The sequence below is a fragment of the Plutella xylostella genome, chromosome 2 (genome assembly GCF_932276165.1).
Source record: "Plutella xylostella chromosome 2, ilPluXylo3.1, whole genome shotgun sequence".
Lineage (NCBI taxonomy): Eukaryota > Metazoa > Arthropoda > Insecta > Lepidoptera > Plutellidae > Plutella > Plutella xylostella.
Window position 1 is genome coordinate 4,384,519 of NC_063982.1, and position 18,498 is coordinate 4,403,016.

An 18,498-nucleotide genomic window follows, 5' to 3' on the forward strand; every position below is an offset into this window, starting at 1 on the left:
GCCTAAAGGATAGATGAAATTTTTCACCCCGTGTGTCACTGCGGTGGTGCACATGCGCAGAGAGAGTCTGGTTCTACGTGACGTCACGCTCGTGCTATCCACGATCCACGATCATCCTGTAGCCACTTTAGACAAGTCCTTAATCGTCAGGCAATTAAAGCTAAAATCAAATGTGATAGTAGATTCAGTTTTGCTTAAGTAGGTAGCCTATACCAATGTATAATATGTGTATATGCCAGATTTTTGTTTGTGCGCGAAATATTCGATTGTGCTGACTTTCTTTCATCGTTTTAGTTGCTCCAGCTAGTTATAATGATGTAAAATATAAATAGTTTTGTTATTCTCGAATATGCAGAAATACCCTTTACATACATGTCATTAAACAATATCAACTTCGTAACTAACCTATTTGTAGATAAGGTGTAAATGTAGGTATTACACTGATGAATCTGATGATACTTTACTTAATGAATACGCGCAATCATTTTTAAATCGCATAACTTTATTTATATCATTTAAAAAAGAGTACAAAAAGTAAAAAAATCTTAATCTATGTTAGATGATCTACAGTGAGGTCGAGTAAGGTCAGAGTTATTAGGACAAAATATTAAACCATTAATTTAAGTGTGATGTTAAATCAATCAGGGTACCTAAAAGTATAAATCTAACTATATGGTTCTCTGTCCATACAAAGGGCCAAGTACCCTATATTGGTTATTTTGATTAGCAAGACAATTTCCACAACGACTGTTAGGCACAGGCGAAAGATTATTCACAAAATAATTAGACTGTTTATTTAAATAACCATTATTCACTGGGAGTGAGCCACAAATATTCGTATACATTTGGGGTCTTTGCAAGTTATTGATGTAACCCGTATTTTGATTAGCTAGGGGATATTGATTGGAATTCGGCTGAGGGTATCTAGTATTATATTGAACTGGATTCTGCCGTACATACTGAACAACAGGATTGGGCCTAATCTGTGTTGGATTGACTGAAGGCTGCATAAGGTTACCAATTCTCCGCATGGGGTAGCCTGAAGGCTGAAACTTATTAGTTATAGACTGTAAAGGGTTGGCCAAAGTTTGTACTGGACCTACAATATTTTGTATTGGGACCTTAATTGCCGATGTACGGCTGAACAAAGGCTGAATCGGGTTAGTCGTAGCTTGCATAAGGTTGTTTGGCTGGATAGGGTTGCCAGCGTAGTTACTGTTAGGTCCTGTATTTGGTGTAAAGGTCAGTTTAACGCATTTTGAAGGGTTTTGAGGCACAATCGGTTTTGATAGTAGAGGAGCGGCTGGATTATTCGTGTAAATAGTCTGTCCGGATGCCTGTTTCTTGTAATTCCTTTCTAAAATCTCTCGTATGAAATCACTAGCAGAATCAAGTACTGATTGTTTGCTGATTTTCATTAGTTTCTCTTTCGTTTCTTCGACGTCTTTAGCAATGGTTGAAGTGGAAGCTTTTTGAACATCTCTAGCCGCTAGAAATTGGACGATGTTGCTCAATGTTTCTGTGCAAGACCCACATTGTGTAGACTTGGGCAGTCCAGTGTTCAAAGCTTTGATTGTTAATGGAACGTCTGAGGGTTTCTGGGCATTCTGTGTTTGAGTTGATGGTTGCTGGATGGTCACTGATGGGTTCGGAAGAAACAGCTGTGGCACTTTCGGTGGCGTCTGTGAGAATACTCGCTGAAAAATATAATAATGATTCATAGATTAGGACAGGATTGAGCTGTAAATATTTTAAAGGGCATACCTACCTTAAACCTTTCTGGTATACTGTGGAAATCAGTTTCTGGACCACTTTATAATGCGTTACAACACAATACTGCCTACAGAATACAGACCCTTTTTGCAACATCCTGTACTTATATTTCATAGCTGACATAGACTTGTTAGTTGAATTTACTATATTTATTAGGTATTGATACGAAAGTAGAAAAAATATGATAGGCATACCATACCTACTTCGACATTAAGATTCATTAAAACATAAAAGAATAATGTAGAATACTTAAATTAATAATTTAAAACTTACTCTACAAAATTAATAAATTTAGATGTATTTAGGCAAAATAGTGAAAAAAAAATAAAGTGATGAAGACTTTATACCTACTTAAAGAAAAAACAATACGGTATTACACATTAACGAAAACTTACGTTGATACTGAAGCAGACCATTACAAAATAAATGCACTTTTTAGTAATCATTTTTAAAATAACATTATTTTACCACAACAGATCGCGACACTATTACAACGCACTTTTGATCTTGACTAATCCAAATGAAAAAAAATACATGAAATCATTACTTTTCTATCTTGAAAACGTGCCTATACGAACTTGCTTTTGATTATTGATACAGCACGTCGAAAAGAAGTCAATTTTATTAATCTAATATCTCAATCGATTATTACGATAATCGAAACGACAACAATTACTAATAAAGTGATACCATAATAGGACCTCACAGGTATTGTAAGCATTTCCGTATCCGGAACAAAATCAACTTCCGGTTACTTCTTGGAAAAAGGACTTTGATACGTCAAGTATAAAATCCTTCTTTTAAGCTCAAGTTTTGATTTTTAATATGTTTTAATGTATTTTCTCTGGACTGCCAGAGTTTTTTCAGGACCAACGGCTTATGTAATGTGTGTGTGTGTGTGCGCTCATCTTATCGTTAGAGATGTACTTATGTTCCTTGTTCCTCATAGAAGTACCTACTTAAGAAAAGTTACGGTTAATCGACTTACTAAGCCACATTTTAATACCGGTCTTCAGATTCAGGTTCATTCAGGAAGCAGGTACCTATCAGGTAAGTTTCACCGATTGTTCGGCATGCTAATTAGGTAAGGGTACCTATCTAGTAATACTAATAGTACCTAACCTCATAGAAGTACTTAAGAAAACTTACGGTTAATCGACTAACTAAGCCACATTTGCATTTTAATACCTTCAGATTCAGGTTCATTTAGGAAGCAGGTATCAGGGAAGTTTCACCGATTGTTCGGCAATATAACAGCTTAATAGTGTTTGTATGTCTACCTAAACAAATCTCTTCTTCTAATCGTGTCGGTGACCAATATAGCAGCTAGGACTAGGGTTTATCACCATGGAAACCACCAAATTATAACTTAACAACAACATTTATTAACGCAACAACTTTCCTAACACTTAATATTGCGCGCCGCACTGGCAGCACAAGCTTGGCGTGCTTCCGTAGACACTGACCAATCCACTGGCGGGGATGCTGCCATCGAACTGCACTACACCAATCACAGGCAAGTTACCGTTGACAGCGGTCTGACCACCCACTGGCAGCTCTCCAAGGAAAGAGACCTCTCCAGCACCAATCCCGCCGTAACCAACTTCATTGGCTACACTGTTCAAAATGGCGTTGTTTAGGTTGCCATTGTAACCGATGTTGTTGTTCAAAAGATTGTTGTTCAAGATTTGGTTGTTCAAAACGTTGTTTGCAACATTATTGTTGAGAATGCTGTTGGCAACGTTATTGTTTAGAATGTTATTGGCAACGTTATTGTTCAACAAACTGTTGGCACATCCGATGTTGTTGTTCAGAATTCCGCTGCTCAAACCGTTGTTTAAAAGGTTGTTGTTAACGGCGTAGGCGTTGTTTTGGAAGGCGTTGTTCAAGTTCTGGTTGACGATACCACTGCTGATGCCATTGTTGAGGAGATTGTTGTTGTTGAGCAGCTGAAGGTTTGCTGGAGACAGGTTTCCAAGGCCAATACCGTTTTGTGCGTAAGCGCATTGGCTGTAGGCGATCTGAAAATAAAGGAAGACAAAGTTAGTAAGTAATGAATGATAGGTATTAATTATGTAGGTTGAAGGGCCTACATGACCACATATATTATATGAGACTATACTTTGTAAATACTTATAAGGGTTTTCTTTATTTATGAATTATGGAGCAATGCGCCTTTTATCCTGATACCCATTTTTGGTTTTGGATGGAATGCTCTATCTATTAGATATGTGTACTTATAAAACTTTATTAGTTTAAAGATATTTTAGTACAGTTTATAAGTAGTAACAGTTACCTGAATAAATAGTGCCTGAGCGATGAATAACAAAGCGCAAAGCTTAGACATTGTAGTTTAATTAATGATTAACTGTGACGGATAAGTAGTGAATGATGTCCAATTGATACCCTACCCTTTTATATATTATCACCCTTTACTCAAGGGCCTTACTAAATATAATGTTGTGCCATTATTACGTGCCTGATAAAGGCCTTATAACATTACACAGGACGGTAACATTAACTGATAACTTACGGTATAATAATATGATGACATCGCGATATAACACTTACATAATGTTATTAGCAAAATTTAACCTATAAAAGGGTAAGGCTTTGCATTTAACGTCACAATACACCCATCTATCTCATCAAGTAAAGAAGAAAAGAAAAAATAATAATGGCTTCAAAGACTATCTTCGTTTTCTGCGCTCAGATTCTACTGATCCAGGTAGAATATTTCACTCTAAAGACTTGAATAACATTTCGGATTAATTAGTGTCAAATTCAATACATTTGAACCCGAAAATAATTATCAAAACAAGTTTGCAATAGGTCCACAGTTCTGCCTGAAATCTTTCTTGTTGTCTTATCAGTGTCAATAACCAACCCTTTCTATATTCCAGGCTGTGTTCGGACAATGCAACAACGGCCTCAACAATCTCGGCCTCAACAACCTTGGCCTTAACAACGCTGGGCTCAACAGCAACCTCCTCAACTCCGGCTGCGGCCTGAACGGCAACTTGAACAATCTGAACAACTACGTCAACATCAACGGCTTGAACAACAACGTGCTCTCCCAGCAGCTCCTCGACACCATGTCTTACGGAGGCACTTTCTCTGTCAGCAGTGGATCCAACGTCAGCCCCAACGGCATCCAAGTCGTTTCTGAGAACTTACAGTTGGACGGTAATGTTGGAGTCCAGGGTAACATGCCGTTGGTTGGAGCAGTGACGGTCGATGGTCTGCTGCCGTCTGGTGGCCAGGCGTCGGTGGCTTACAACAGCGCTCCAGGAGTTGGTATCAGCTCGGCTGGGTGTGGAAATGGTTTGGCTGGTAACGGCAACAATCTGGCCGGTCTTGGTGTTAACGGTGTTAACAACGGGCTTGGTTTGGGCAACGGGCTTGGTTTCAACAACGGTCTTGGTTTGAACAACTGTGGTCTGAACTCGAACCTCGGTCTGAACAGGCTGTCTGGGCTCAACAACAACGTTCTGTCAAGGCCTAACGGATGCGGTCTGTAAGGTGTTGTGAAGTAGAATTTTAAATTTTTGAGTTTGTTTTTTGCGTTATAAAAATAATAAAATTTTGAATTGAAATAATTATTTTGTTTGATGATTGAACTTGCCCATTTGTACAATTAAATACAGTACGTGCATACTATAGTTATGAGAGATAGGTGCAAGGAGCACAAAATATATCTACTACCGAAGTACCATGTAGGGAAACACACCCTTTCTAATAATTATTCAAGATGTTCCACAAGGGTCCATTCTAGAGCTTCTCTTCTTTTAATGAATAATTATTAAATTTGGACTAATATTTGTTTGGATTAATATTTGGACTATATTTAATTAATTTAATTCCATAATAAAAAAATCTTTCGTTATAGTTAGGAACTTAATTTAATTAAACCATAGGTACAGGGTAGGTACAAGTGAGAAAGTTCTTGTTTTAGTTATAAGTTATAATAATAATATGAGTGTCCCCGAGTGTCGTTTCTAAGTTATGGCGGACCTTGGGAAGTTACCGCCGGCTTACAGCTAGTCTGGCTGGCTATCTTTTCGCCACGTTGGAAATGCAAATGGCAGTGGGACGATCCTGGACTATATTTTATTTTATTATTGTTAAGGAAACATACAGATCAGATGGATGCAATAAAGTTTCCATTAATATTTAAAGATAGTTTTAAAAATCCACAATACACACTAAAAACTTAACACACACAAAAACATGGTTACACAGAGCAATTTTACTACAAAATTAACAGAAAAATTACAAAGGTCACAGAGACTATGCTAAATTTAAGATACTACCAGGCTCAATATAATAATCCTTATAAACCTATTCACAAAAGGTATTCATTAGGTATTACGGTATTAGGTATATGACGAAAAACGAAGTTTCGAAGCACTGCTGCGAATCACGACTCTATCGAACGAACCGATTGCACAAAAGCTCTCGTTCGTTAGTTTTTCGACAGTGTAGAGAACACGAGTTCTCAAGTGGACCAATTTACTGGTAAACATAGCATGGGAAGTCATCCACTTGACCGATGACCTTAGGCAGGAAGCTGGTAGTGGCTGGATGAGGAATGCCGTGGACAGAGTATAGTGGCGCTCTTATGAATATTGATGTGAAGAGCCTATCAGCTTAGAATAGTCACGGTGCGAAACGTCGATATTTATTTTTTGTAAAACTTAGGCGCTATTAAAATTTTGAATGCATTTCTAGATAATACATGAGAATGCAGTCTCGAGAGACTGGAGATGTAAGACATCCTTCCTACAGCGCCTTGAATTAAAAAAAAAGTCGAGTATGAAAGCCAAATATTTATTGATTCCATTAGGATGATCATATTTCACACAGTTCAGTAGTAGAGGTTGGGGCAGGCGCAGCTGCAGATGCCGGGGTTGTTGCCCACGATGGTGACGAGGCCAGCGGCAGGAAGGTTTCCGCTGAAGGTGACGTATCCACTGGTCGGGAGGTTGCCCTCGATCAGGGTCTGTCCTCCGACTCCCAGTTGGCCAAGAGCAGCGATCTCACCGACGCCCGAGCCTCCGTATCCGCCATAGCTTGAGGCTCCGTATGCGCCGTTCCCAATGATACCATTGTTCAGACCACCAAGGCCGAGTCCATTGTAGATTCCGCCAAGTCCATTGAGTCCACCGCAGGACAATCCACTCAGTCCGCTGAGTCCACCGTATGACAGTCCACCGCAGCTGTTGACGGGCACGCACTGGCTGTAGATGCTCTGGATGAGCAGAGCTTGAGCGAAGAGGAACAGGTAAGCGAACTTGGCCATATTGATGCAAGTATTTTCAAATGAAATCTTGAGAGTGATTTGGAAAGAAATTGCTATTGCTATTTATACCACAGGTTATGAAACACTTTCAATAAGTACTGTGGCTGTGATAACATTTACTGTAGGAACGTGAGGAAGCCTGTTTATTTTCCAGCTTCTTATCAAGTTGACCAATAGACCTATTTTTCTATGGTTTGTTTGCTTTTATCTCATGTTTTCACTCGAACAGGTGCTTCTACAGTTTTCGTGTCGCAATAATTTACTTATGTAGGTAGCGTGAATGAATATAAATTTGAACAGCATTTCATTTGAAGCATTGTTTTGAAAACTGCCGTAGCACACAAAATGGCATCCTCCATAATCTTCTTTGTTCTTGCATCAGCACTTTTTATCCAGGTACCACAGCTTTCTGATGATTATACGACCACCAAGATTAATTACATTTTCAAATGAATATGTTTTCTCAATGTTTGCTTTTCCAATAGGCTGCCTACGGCTCGTGCGGGTGCGGCGTCAACAACTACGCCCCGCTGGTGTCAGCAGGCTGCGGCAACAACCTCGCCTTGTCCAACGGCCTCCTGGGATCCAACCTCATCGGCCTGAACAATGGATACGGCTCTTCAGTTCTGTCCAGCGGCCTCGCGTACCCTGAGAGCATTCTGAGCATCGCCAGTGGCTCCTACACCACCCCGAACGGCATCTCAGTTGTAGCTGAGAATCTGGAGATCGGCGGAACGGTGGCAGTGTCTGGGGCTATGCCCTTCGTCGGAGCAGTCTCCATGGGCGGCGTGGCTCCCACCTCTGGTCAAGCGCAGGTCGCCTACAGCTCTGTGCCTGGTGTGGCCCTCACCGACGCTGGCTGCGGTCAGGGTATCTCTGGTGGTGTTGGCTACAACGGACTCATCGGAAACAGCATTGGTAACAACTACCTAAGCAACGGTCTCATTGGAAACAACTACCTAGGTAACAACCTGGTTGGTAACAGACTGCTCGGTAACAACATTGGCTGCGGATGTGGATGTCAGTAAATTTCTTTCTACAAGTCTTCGAAAAGGAAAAATATAGCTTTTTTAAACTTTACCTAGATTTCTTATTATACTTACTACCTCACCTAAAACATCATCATCATCACGACCCATCACCTCTCCACTGCTGGGGCAAGGGTCTAGTGCCAATGAAGGAAGGGTTTAGGCCTAGTCCACCACGCTGGCCTAGTGCGGGTTGGTGGACCCCAACATAAGCAAGCTTGTGCTGAGAGAGTTTTCGGGTAAGTGGCCAACCCGACTGTCAGATGTTTTCAAGCCATCCGAAAGCCTCTGACTAGGCTTAACGACTGCTGCCTAAACAGCAACCGGGACCACGACTTGACGTGCCGTCAGAAGCATGGAAGCGTCCCTAAAACAACCACTTGAAATCGGACACCCATCCAATGGCTGACCTCAACCGCTGATGGCAACCTCAAACCTCAGTGATCAGTTACGATTATTGAAGCCAGCTTGACTACGGAAGCCTAGTTAAACTTAACCGCCTTCGGGCAGCTTGAATATATCTGACGGTCAAGTTGCTCATTTACCTAACAACTCCCTCAGCGCAAGCTTGCTTGGGTTCTTCTTCTTCCTTGCCTTATCCTTATTTAGGGTCGGCTTTGTTGGTCATGTCACGCTATTTTACCCTATCCTCTGTCATATCCTCATTCACTCCACACTCTCTCATATTTTCTTTCACGCAATCAAGCCACGTCTTTCTTGGTCTTCCTCTCTTGCACCTTCCTTCGGGTCTCATTTCCAAGCTTGCTTGGGCTGGGGTCCACAAACAAGCACCAGGCCAGCATGGTAGACTAGGCCTAAAAACCTTCTTTTATTAGAAGGTGACCCGTGTCCCAGTGTGATGTGTGTCGTGATGACCTTTTTGTCTTGGTTCAAAGCTTTCCATTTTTGTACATACAACCCTTTGTACACTTATTGATATAAGTAATTCTGGAGAATTAAATAAATAAATCATTGTATTGGAACCTATGTTTTATATTTGTATTGCTACTCTAAAAGCTACAATACTAATAGTTCAAAATTAACTGGGGAGCCGAGCGTAGTGAGGCAACATAACTACCACAAAAAACAGGCACATATAATTTATACAAGTTGGACACCAAGTTTATAAATGTGATACAATTAAATTCAACTAAGTATGATTTTTTTATTACTATTAATGTATCTGTAATTGATTAATGTAATTTATTTAAACTGTTAATTTATTTTGAATCATTTGTTTAAATTGACAATATTTGCATTATTATGTTTACTTGTCTGGTAATAATTTCTTCAACTAAAGTCAATGCATAATGTTTGTAAAACTTATTATTGAATAAAGGCTTTAACTATAAATAAAAAAATAAACATAAAAAAGTATGAAATTTACGATAAACAAAAGAAGCAAGCGAAGCGAGGCATTACTACTACTCAAACCGTCATTTCACAAATAAAAAAAGTCGAGCGATGCATGAGAGAAAAGAGAGCCGAGTGAAGCGAGGTAATTATATTGTACGAATGAATTTCACAGTAAACAAGTGGGTATATGAGAGTTTAATCTTCTTTTTGTTCTATACCTCCTCACTAGCTCCTCCTACCTCTTTTTTACCTCCTGGAAACGACATTTCCACCTATTTTGTACAGTTTGGGTGATGTAATCAGTGGATCAATGCGTGTCTGGTATCCCTTTTGTCTATGCTCGTAAATGTGCGATATAGCTTTCCCGAGTGACGTTTGTAAACTGTATTTTAATTTAGTGCGGCGCATCATGACCAGCATGGCTAGTCTATTTTATCAAGCGAGCGTGTATTGAAATGATTGAGATGTAAACAGAAAAAGCATAGTTCATAGTTAGTTCATAGTTATTTATTCATAAACAATATACATTGTGTGTGAATTTTTTAAAACTAACTTAACCTAGGTAGTTACACAATTTAATAAAGTTTTGTGGTATCCAACCTATACTTTACAATATGCAATCAACTTTTTACGATTAATATAATTTGAAAAAGTCATTAAAATAATAATTATACTTAATACAATTTGTCGAAATTACCAATTTAAATAATTATAATATCATTTCAAGTCAAAATAGATGTAAGTAGGTAGGTACAAAAATTATTAAGTTTCTTATGTAGGTAGGCAGTCACTTAAGATATTCATCTAGACTATAGAAGCACCCCTTCAACAAAAAATCTCTTAGTTTCGTTTTGAAGCTGCTATGGCTGATAAGTAATTTTAAATAGAGTGGCAATTTGTTGAAAACGACCTGGGACTGATATGCGGCCGAATGTTTAATGACTGTAAATTTTGGAACAAACTTTATTGGTAAGTCTTTTCTTCTAGTATTTTCCCTTCGTTTTTTTTCCTCTTCACTTTCAATTTCATGTCTGGTTTTGGCTAATCCCGTTAGTAACACCAGAATGTAGAGTGAAGGCACCGTCAGTATTTTGAGTCGAGTAAAATGAGGTTTGCAGGATTCAGTTTGAGGTATGCGGACAATAGTGCGAATTGCTCTTTTTTGTAGTATAAATGCTCTTTTTATGTTATAATCGAAACTATTTCCCCAATGTTTAATGCTGTACCTCAATTTTGACTCTACGAGGGCGTAATAAATCATAGTTAGTTGTTCTTCATTGATCTCGTCTCGAAGACTTCTGAGTGCAAAGCACGCCGAGCTCAGAGTACTATCTATTGATTTTAGTTCTGATTTCCAATTCAGTAACGCATCTATATGGACTCCCAGAAATTTCACGGAGTCTACCATGTCAACTTTTTCTCCGTCTAATCTTATATGTAGGCTATCTTTATTTCTAATAGTGGATTTAAATAGTAAAGCACTGGTTTTCGAAGTATTTATTTTTAAATTGTTGGCTTTAAACCATAAACTGAAGTTATCAAGTATGTAATTTAATTTATATTCAAGGGTAACCATGTCTTTTGCCGATAGGATAGCATTAGTATCATCTGCATATACTATTAATTTATCTTCCGGGAAGGATCGCCGGATGTATTCTAATAGGTCATTAGTAAAGATTATAAATAGAATGGGCCCCAACACTGAGCCTTGTGGGACTCCTCGTTTAATATTTACATATTCTGAAGTGGTAGTAACTTCTTTACCATCTACAATATTAGTAATTTCCACAAACTGTTTCCTGTTCTTGAGATAGGATTCAAAAAGCTTTAAAGTTTGATTTCTGACTCCGTAAAATTCAAGCTTTTGCAGAAGTATTTTATGATCTACAAGGTCAAAAGCTGAACTAAGGTCGAGAAAAAGAGCTGCCACCTTTTCTTTGTTATTTATTTTGTGAACTATATCATCTAGAAGCTTGTCTATAGCATCTGTAGTTCCTACACCTCGTCGATAACCAAATTGTCTAGCATTCAGAATGTTATTCATGTTTAGATGTAGGACTAGGCGAGATTTAAGTATTTTTTCGAATATTTTTGAAAGTATGGTTAAGAGAGAGATTGGCCTGTACTTGGATGGGTCAGTTTTTGAGCCTTTTTTGTGTTTTGGCAAGATCTTGGCTATTTTTAGTTGCTCTGGGAATACCCCCTCAAACATGCACGCATTGAAGAAGTTGGATAATGGAGTTGCGAGAATATCTATATTGTCTTTGATTACCGTTATTGGAACTTCATCGTGACCGCATGATTTTTTATTTTTAAAGCCTAGTACTGTCTTTGTAATTTCAGTGGGGGTAGTGGCTCTACAGATCATGTTATCTGATGTTTTTTCATAATTTTCTGAGAGTAGCGCTATTGCCTCGTCAGGATTCACAATCGTGCTGTCATCTTCGAACTTAAATTTATCTGAAAAAATGTTTACTATTTCTTGTGGGAGGTGCACTATCTTATCATTTACTTTTAACAACAGTTCTTCTTTTAGAGATACAGAATTTTTATTTCGGTGTCTATTAACGCAGTTCCAAATTCCTTTGGTTGAGTTCTTCGCTTTTTCTATTTCTGTTTGAACGCCAATTTTTTTGGCTATTTTAATAACCTTTCTGTATATTTTTATATAATTACTGCGATAAGACTTTATGGTAGGGTCACAGCTATTTGTATGTGTAAGTATCCTTTTCATTTTACTCGAGGCTTTAATGCCTTTTGTAGTCCAAGTGATTTTAGTGCCCTTTTTAATTTTTAGTTTTTTTCTCCTTTTTGGAAAGCTCTGTTTGTAGACTTTATTGAAAGTTTCCACGAAACCGGTAGTATTTTTACTATTCCAATTTTCTTTCATGATTTCTTTCCTGAAATTTTCATTGTTTTCTTTAGAGAATGTTCGTCTTACCATAGCACAGGGGTATAATCGTGACAGTTCTGACATTGCGAAAAAGAGACGCTTAGCTACATTAAGCGTAAGAGAGAAACGTTAAGCTGTACAGGTTTTTTTGTCCTTTTTGCTCTGGCGCCTGTTTACGTCAGTTTTGGCAGTTCTCTTTGCCAAACAATGAATACTATGACAAACAAAGGCTGACAGTTTCAACAAATTTTCTAAAAGTTATTTATTGTTAATTTGCTAGTGATTTGTGGATGTTTATTAAGTTTATTAGAATATTATCACCACTTAACGAGTGTGAGACATGGGTGGGTATAGTTTGTTCGGTTGTACAGAGCATAGTGAACGAAAACACGATGGAACTATGGATGAGATATCTTTTCACATGTAAGTAGATAATATCAAGTTTTACAAGCTTACATTCACTACAGTACTATCTGTTGGCTTGATTTTAATATAAAACGATACCAATTTTAATACTGTAAGGTCTTTAAGTATCAATTTTAAGTAAAAATTACGAGGTAACATATAATAACAAATCTCATTGTGTTGCCAGTTATTGAAAATTTATTTTACTCAGAAACAATATAATATTACATATGTAAAGAAAATACTAGAAATTGTAACAGACTTAATAAAATAAGAATTCGATGCTGCTGGCCATAATTAATATGGGTAGAAGATGAATAACTTAGATTCTGGGAATTCTAATTGAATAAATGTGTGATTTCTTCTGTATAGGCATATCAAGTTTATTGTATTGCTACAAAATACCTCCATCACATATTTGGCCCACAATTATAATGCTCATGCTCATCCATTTATCTCTGCTTCATAGGTTTCCAACAGAAGAAAAAACATTAAGAAAATGGATAGACACTACCAGACCTTCAAATTGGGAACCAAAGAATCATACAAAAATTGTGTTCGGCACATTTTGAAGAGGGTTGTTTCGATCGGACAAAATCGATCAATCATACAATCCACTCAGTTTGTGTATAATAAATAATTATATTTAAAACAAATATAAATAAAGGTTTATATTAGAAAAATAAGCCTTAGTGTGTTTTTCGTACCAACCGACGATATGTCCAGTATTATTTTTTATAATAATCGTAAGATAAAATTCCCCATAATTAGTTTTTTTTTTATTTTGTAGCAACATCTATGATTTGAGTGAGAAGGAGAATTCTGAGCACGGCCATTTCTTCTCTATACAAATATATACTCTAAGTACCATAGTGATTGATTCACTGGTATTTTTTTTGGAACCTGAGATGTCAAGTAAAAGATCACAAAAAATTCCAGCGTGTCCATCAGCCAGGCCATTGTGATCTACTACATTCTTTCCCACGTACTCCTCAGGTAGATTAGTAAAGAAATTATCGATGCATGATTCTGAGTCGTTTCGTATGAAAGTTATTTCATTAATTAGGTGTCTGAAATTATAAGATTTTAGTAGAGAGATTAATTCATTTTGTTTTTTACAGTCTATTAGAACGTCAACATTAAAATCTCCGCATATTATACATTTTTTGTCGAAGAAGTGCTCCAGCATTTTTTCTAGTTGTTCCATGAAAATGTTGAAATTTTCAAGTTCGGGATTACGATAGCAACAAATAATACATAAGTTAGTCTCTAGATCCCTAATACCACAAACTTCAAAGCTCTTATTTTTATATAGTTTTTTACAAATCTTAAGTTCTTCACACTTTCTGTCTTGCAGACCCAGGATGAGAGATCCACCTCTTTTTTTATTACTACGATTGTTATAGCATGCTAAGTTATAATTATTTAGTTGAAATAGATTAATGGAATGATCATACAGAAAATGCTCAGTGAAACAAAGGTAGTGTAATTCCTTACTAGAACTTAAGTTATTAAGGTACAGATCAATTTCATCTTTTTTATTACTAATTCCGCATATGTTCTGGTGGAATATACCTAGACTCGGTCTGTTCGAAAAAATGATGCTGTCAGGTCATCTGGTATTTCTTCAACGTGTTTATTGTTGCCCTCTTCATCATAATTTTCATGCATTTTTATTTGTTGGTGTATGCAATTTAATATATTTCGCAGGCCTCTGTTGTTTAGGTGCCCGTGTCCTCTATAAAACATACTATAGTCATAGAGCAGCGTTGTGTTCGAGTCCCATAGGTAGGCATATTCATTTTTGAGCACATCCGAATACAGAAGATGATTAAACAATTCGACTCTTCCGTTAAACATATATTGATGTTGTCCATATTTAAATGTGGGCGTACATATTATTACGTTGGTGTGTTCTATATTTTCTAGCACGTTTCTTATATGTGTTATTAACCCATGATAATTATTGGTTTTTGTAAAATCTTCCTCCCCTATCATGACGATACAGAAATCATCCATTGTGTAACTGGATAGTTTTTTATTCAATCCATTTAGTTGATCTTTGATTCCTGCATACGGTGTTAAAAAATGGCAGAAATCGTAGTCTTTCTCCGTAAATATACTTTTTGCTATGTCGAGAACCACATTTTTTATATTGCAGGTCAGTAAGCATATTTTAGTCTTCTGTGATTTTTTCTTTGTTACTAGGTTAGGTTGATTTTTCACTGTGCATGATGTAGATTGTGTCATTGTTTCAGCAATATTGGATTGATTTATTGTAGGTGGCTCTTTATTCTGTTCTTCGTGTGTTGCCCCGGATGAGCAAGGTTTAGGACTATACGATGTAGTAGTTAATTGCGATTTTAAAGATTGTCCTCTTTTTTTCTTCGGAGTGACGCAGTCATTTTTTAGACTGTCTGTTATTTTTTTGCACAGATCATTCTTTTTTTGCAAGTCATCTATTTGTTTTTTGAGCTGTTCATTCTCTAAATTTAAATTAGTAATTTCATTATGTGCAATTTTTAGTTCATTTGTTAAACGTTTAATCTCATTCTTAGAGCGATATTTTTCTTCGTCTTCTTCGTCTGTAAGCTCAGGCATGCTGTTGGTGGAGACATCTATCGTATTTTTAGATGTACTACTTTCATCGTCTGTCACCTGTGTTTCCGATTGTGTTCGTTTTTTATTACGAATGGTTATGTTACCAAAGAAATTCATGTCTGATAAAGAACAAATTAATATTTACGAAGAAAAAGTAGTCGGTGTTTTATGGAGGCTCGAACCAGCGCCCTTTAGCGCCTTGAAGTCTCAAAAAGCTAACACCTTAACGGCTGGACCACTCGGTCAGTTAAATATACTAGTGAATTTTGTGATGTGTATGTAGCAAAAGATGATGTGAACTTAGATTCCGTTAGTGGACTTTGCCCTTTTGATATGATAGCACTACTAACAACAGGAACAGGGTTTGAGAACTATATTTTCACTATTTATCACTTTTGTCACTTATTTCTGATCGTGAAATGAATATTCATAATTTATTTATCCACTTAGCCCACTTAGTTTAGTTTTGGGTCATGTAATTACTTTCTTGTTGTTTATTTCACATAGCTATTAGAAATTCCGTTAGATAACACTTGCACGGGTTAATTGTTCACTATTGACTGTTTAGTAACACTTTTAATAACTTTTAAATGCAGTTTTCTATTTTTTAAAACCATTTGAAAAAAATTAGCGTAACAAGTTAACTGTACTTGACGACGGTGGCGCCATCTATCCATAACTTAAGTCAAAAGATTTTATTGTCGGTCATATCAAAATGTACCAAGTTAGTAGTAACCAAGTCCGGGGCAGGCGCAGCTGCAGATGCCGGGGTTGTTGCCCACGATGGTGACGAGGCCAGCGGCAGGGAGCTCAGCGCTGAAGGAGACAGCACCACTGGTCGGCAGGTTTCCGTTGATGTAGGTCTGTCCTCCGACTCCCAGTTGGCCAAGAGCGGCGATCTCACCGACGCCCGAGCCTCCGTATCCGCCGTAGCTTGAGGCTCCGTATGCGCCGTTTCCAATGATACCATTGTTCAGACCACCAAGGCCAAGTCCATTGTAGATTCCGCCAAGTCCGTTGAGTCCACCGCAGGACACTCCGCTAAGTCCGTTAAGTCCGCTGAGTCCACCGTATGGCAGTCCACCGCAGCTGTTGATGGGCTGCTGCACACACTGGCTGTAGATGCTCTGGATGAGCAGAGCCTGAGCGCACAGGACGAAGAAAGCGAACTTGGCCATTTCGATATATTTCCAAAGGAAAATAGAAAGTGAATTTGAAAACTAAAATGCGCACTATTTATACAAAACATTTCATTACGGATTACGACATAGCACTAGGTAAAGTTTCTAGAAAATACGTGAGATAAAGCTCGAGTGAATTGATAATAGTTTATTGACCCAATAACTTTTTAATTGAAACGTTTCATCACCTGCGAAGTTTTCAGAACATATAAATATTCAATCAAGGACAAGATGAGTCATTCTTTTAACAAGAACCAATCAAAATGGTTTCTAAGACTCTTGTCGTTGCCTTCGCTGCTGTCCTCTTGGTCCAGGTAAGTTCATGAAAAAATATATAATGTAGCCATTTAAACAATACAGACATCTGTAAATAATAATTTCGGGTTATTAGAACTGATAGAACATAATTCATTCTTACTGAACAGGCTGTCTACGGCTCGTGCGGGTGCGGCGTCAACAACTACGCCCCGCTGGTGTCAGCAGGCTGCGGCAACAACCTCGCCTTGTCCAACGGCCTCCTGGGATCCAACCTCATCGGCCTGAACAATGGATACGGCTCTTCAGTTCTGTCCAGCGGCCTCGCATACCCTGAGAGCATTCTGAGCATCGCCAGTGGCTCCTACACAACCCCTAACGGAATCTCAGTTGTAGCTGAGAATTTGGAGATCGGCGGAACGGTGGCAGTGTCTGGGGCTATGCCCTTCGTCGGAGCAGTCTCTATGGGCGGCGTGGCTCCCACCTCTGGTCAAGCGCAAGTCGCCTACAGCTCTGTGCCTGGCGTGGCTCTCACCGACGCTGGCTGCGGTCAGGGTATCTCTGGAGGCGTCATTGGCTCCAACATTGGCTACAACGGACTCATCGGAAACGGCATTGGTAACAACTACCTGGGCAACGGTCTGATTGGAAACAACTACCTGGGTAACAACCTGGTTGGTAACAGACTGCTCGGTAACAACATTGGCTGTGGATGTGGCTGTCAGTAAATTTCTGTAAATTTTTATGAACAAGTTTTCTAAAATGTACAAAATATAGCTTCTTCAAACCTTACCTACATTTTTCATTACTTACTACCTCACCTAAAACATTAATAAGCAGAGTGATATACACTGCTCTACATATTTTAAGGGCTAGATAAATGTACGAGTAAGTACGCGTACTAACGTAACTTTATTGGTATGAAGTTCTCGAATTTAATTATGTGTGATTAATGGTGATTAACAAGCAAAAAAGTTCGTCGGGCCATAAGTAACTACGCGTACTTACTCGCACGTCTATCTGGTCCTTACAGACATTTACATACAAGTTACAGGAAGGTAATCACACTTCATTCTTCTATAACTTCACAATCTTAATACGAATAGGTACATAGGTGTAGATTAAATCAAGTTTAAATATAAAAAAAAATAAGTACATAATGTAAAGTATTCTTCAGTGATCGTAACTGATATTTGAAGTTAAGCCACATATGGCACGGTCAGCCATTAATGGGTGACCGATTTCAAGTGGTTGTATTTTGCACGCTTCCGTAGTTCCGGTTGCTGCTTCGGCAGCAGTCGTTAAGCCTAGTAAGAGGCCTTCGTGCGGAATGAAAACATCTGACAGTTGGGTTGCCCACTAACCCAACAACTCTCTAAGCACAAGTTTGCCTGGGTTGGGGTTCCACCAACCAGCACTATTCCTATTCCAGACTAGGCCTAAACCCCTTCCCTCATTGGAAGGAGCCCCTGTCGAAGCGTGTGTGTGTAAAGATGATCCTGCCTTTTTGTCTTGGTTTAAAACTTTTCATATTGGTATGTATGTATACATACCACCCTGATATAATTATTTCTGCAGAATTAAATAAAAAAATTATAATGGTACGTACCTATGTTTTTTTTATTTTTCTTTCAATTTTAAAAGCCAAAATACTATAATACCTAGCTTAAAATAAACTGGAGAGCCGAGCGTAGCGAGGCAATA

At 38.1% G+C, this 18,498-nt stretch overlaps 6 protein-coding genes across 6 annotated transcripts; 3 read left to right on the plus strand and 3 right to left on the minus strand.

Annotated features, from left to right (window-relative positions):
* Positions 1–446: 446 nt before the first annotated feature.
* On the minus strand, positions 447–2,641 carry LOC105393581 (putative mediator of RNA polymerase II transcription subunit 15). Its single transcript, XM_048622019.1, has 2 exons — positions 2,169–2,641; positions 447–1,697 (listed from the first exon to the last, which is right to left on the minus strand). The coding sequence occupies exons 1-2, from the start codon at positions 2,217–2,219 to the stop codon at positions 669–671; spliced, it is 1,080 nt and encodes a 359-aa protein (XP_048477976.1). The 5' UTR covers positions 2,220–2,641; the 3' UTR covers positions 447–668.
* A 494-nt stretch (positions 2,642–3,135) lies between these two features.
* LOC105393595 (probable cyclin-dependent serine/threonine-protein kinase DDB_G0292550) lies at positions 3,136–7,142 on the minus strand. The gene is made up of 2 exons (XM_048621588.1): positions 6,644–7,142; positions 3,136–3,794 (listed from the first exon to the last, which is right to left on the minus strand). The coding sequence occupies exons 1-2, from the start codon at positions 7,073–7,075 to the stop codon at positions 3,183–3,185; spliced, it is 1,044 nt and encodes a 347-aa protein (XP_048477545.1). The 5' UTR covers positions 7,076–7,142; the 3' UTR covers positions 3,136–3,182.
* Positions 4,237–5,372, plus strand: LOC105393588 (chorion class B protein PC401). Its single transcript, XM_011565373.3, has 2 exons — positions 4,237–4,501; positions 4,677–5,372. Exons 1-2 carry the CDS (start codon positions 4,451–4,453, stop codon positions 5,292–5,294), a joined length of 669 nt encoding a protein of 222 aa, XP_011563675.3. The 5' UTR covers positions 4,237–4,450; the 3' UTR covers positions 5,295–5,372.
* Positions 7,143–7,372: 230 nt separating the features above from the next.
* On the plus strand, positions 7,373–8,155 carry LOC105393587. The gene is made up of 2 exons (XM_011565372.3): positions 7,373–7,471; positions 7,561–8,155. Exons 1-2 carry the CDS (start codon positions 7,421–7,423, stop codon positions 8,101–8,103), a joined length of 594 nt encoding a protein of 197 aa, XP_011563674.3. The 5' UTR covers positions 7,373–7,420; the 3' UTR covers positions 8,104–8,155.
* A 7,883-nt stretch (positions 8,156–16,038) lies between these two features.
* Positions 16,039–16,629, minus strand: LOC105393585 (chorion class A protein L11). The gene has a single exon (XM_011565370.3). The coding sequence runs from the start codon at positions 16,534–16,536 to the stop codon at positions 16,084–16,086; it is 453 nt and encodes a 150-aa protein (XP_011563672.3). The 5' UTR covers positions 16,537–16,629; the 3' UTR covers positions 16,039–16,083.
* Positions 16,630–16,778: 149 nt separating this feature from the next.
* Positions 16,779–17,552, plus strand: LOC125488418. The gene is made up of 2 exons (XM_038111112.2): positions 16,779–16,853; positions 16,965–17,552. Exons 1-2 carry the CDS (start codon positions 16,803–16,805, stop codon positions 17,520–17,522), a joined length of 609 nt encoding a protein of 202 aa, XP_037967040.2. The 5' UTR covers positions 16,779–16,802; the 3' UTR covers positions 17,523–17,552.
* The last annotated feature ends 946 nt before the right edge of the window (positions 17,553–18,498 follow it).

Coding starts and splice junctions, on each gene's coding strand:
- LOC105393581 (XM_048622019.1), bottom strand. CDS start 2,219: ATGATTACTAAAAAGTGCATTTATTTTGTAATGGTCTGCTTCAGTATC. Junction 1,698..2,168: donor TGGTCTGCTTCAGTATCAAC/GTAAGTTTTCGT, acceptor TATATTTTTCAG/CGAGTATTCTCACAGACGCC.
- LOC105393588 (XM_011565373.3), top strand. CDS start 4,451: ATGGCTTCAAAGACTATCTTCGTTTTCTGCGCTCAGATTCTACTGATC. Junction 4,502..4,676: donor CTCAGATTCTACTGATCCAG/GTAGAATATTTC, acceptor TCTATATTCCAG/GCTGTGTTCGGACAATGCAA.
- LOC105393595 (XM_048621588.1), bottom strand. CDS start 7,075: ATGGCCAAGTTCGCTTACCTGTTCCTCTTCGCTCAAGCTCTGCTCATC. Junction 3,795..6,643: donor CCTGCCCCAACCTCTACTAC/TGAACTGTGTGA, acceptor CTTTATTTTCAG/ATCGCCTACAGCCAATGCGC.
- LOC105393587 (XM_011565372.3), top strand. CDS start 7,421: ATGGCATCCTCCATAATCTTCTTTGTTCTTGCATCAGCACTTTTTATC. Junction 7,472..7,560: donor CATCAGCACTTTTTATCCAG/GTACCACAGCTT, acceptor CTTTTCCAATAG/GCTGCCTACGGCTCGTGCGG.
- LOC105393585 (XM_011565370.3), bottom strand. CDS start 16,536: ATGGCCAAGTTCGCTTTCTTCGTCCTGTGCGCTCAGGCTCTGCTCATC.
- LOC125488418 (XM_038111112.2), top strand. CDS start 16,803: ATGGTTTCTAAGACTCTTGTCGTTGCCTTCGCTGCTGTCCTCTTGGTC. Junction 16,854..16,964: donor CTGCTGTCCTCTTGGTCCAG/GTAAGTTCATGA, acceptor CTTACTGAACAG/GCTGTCTACGGCTCGTGCGG.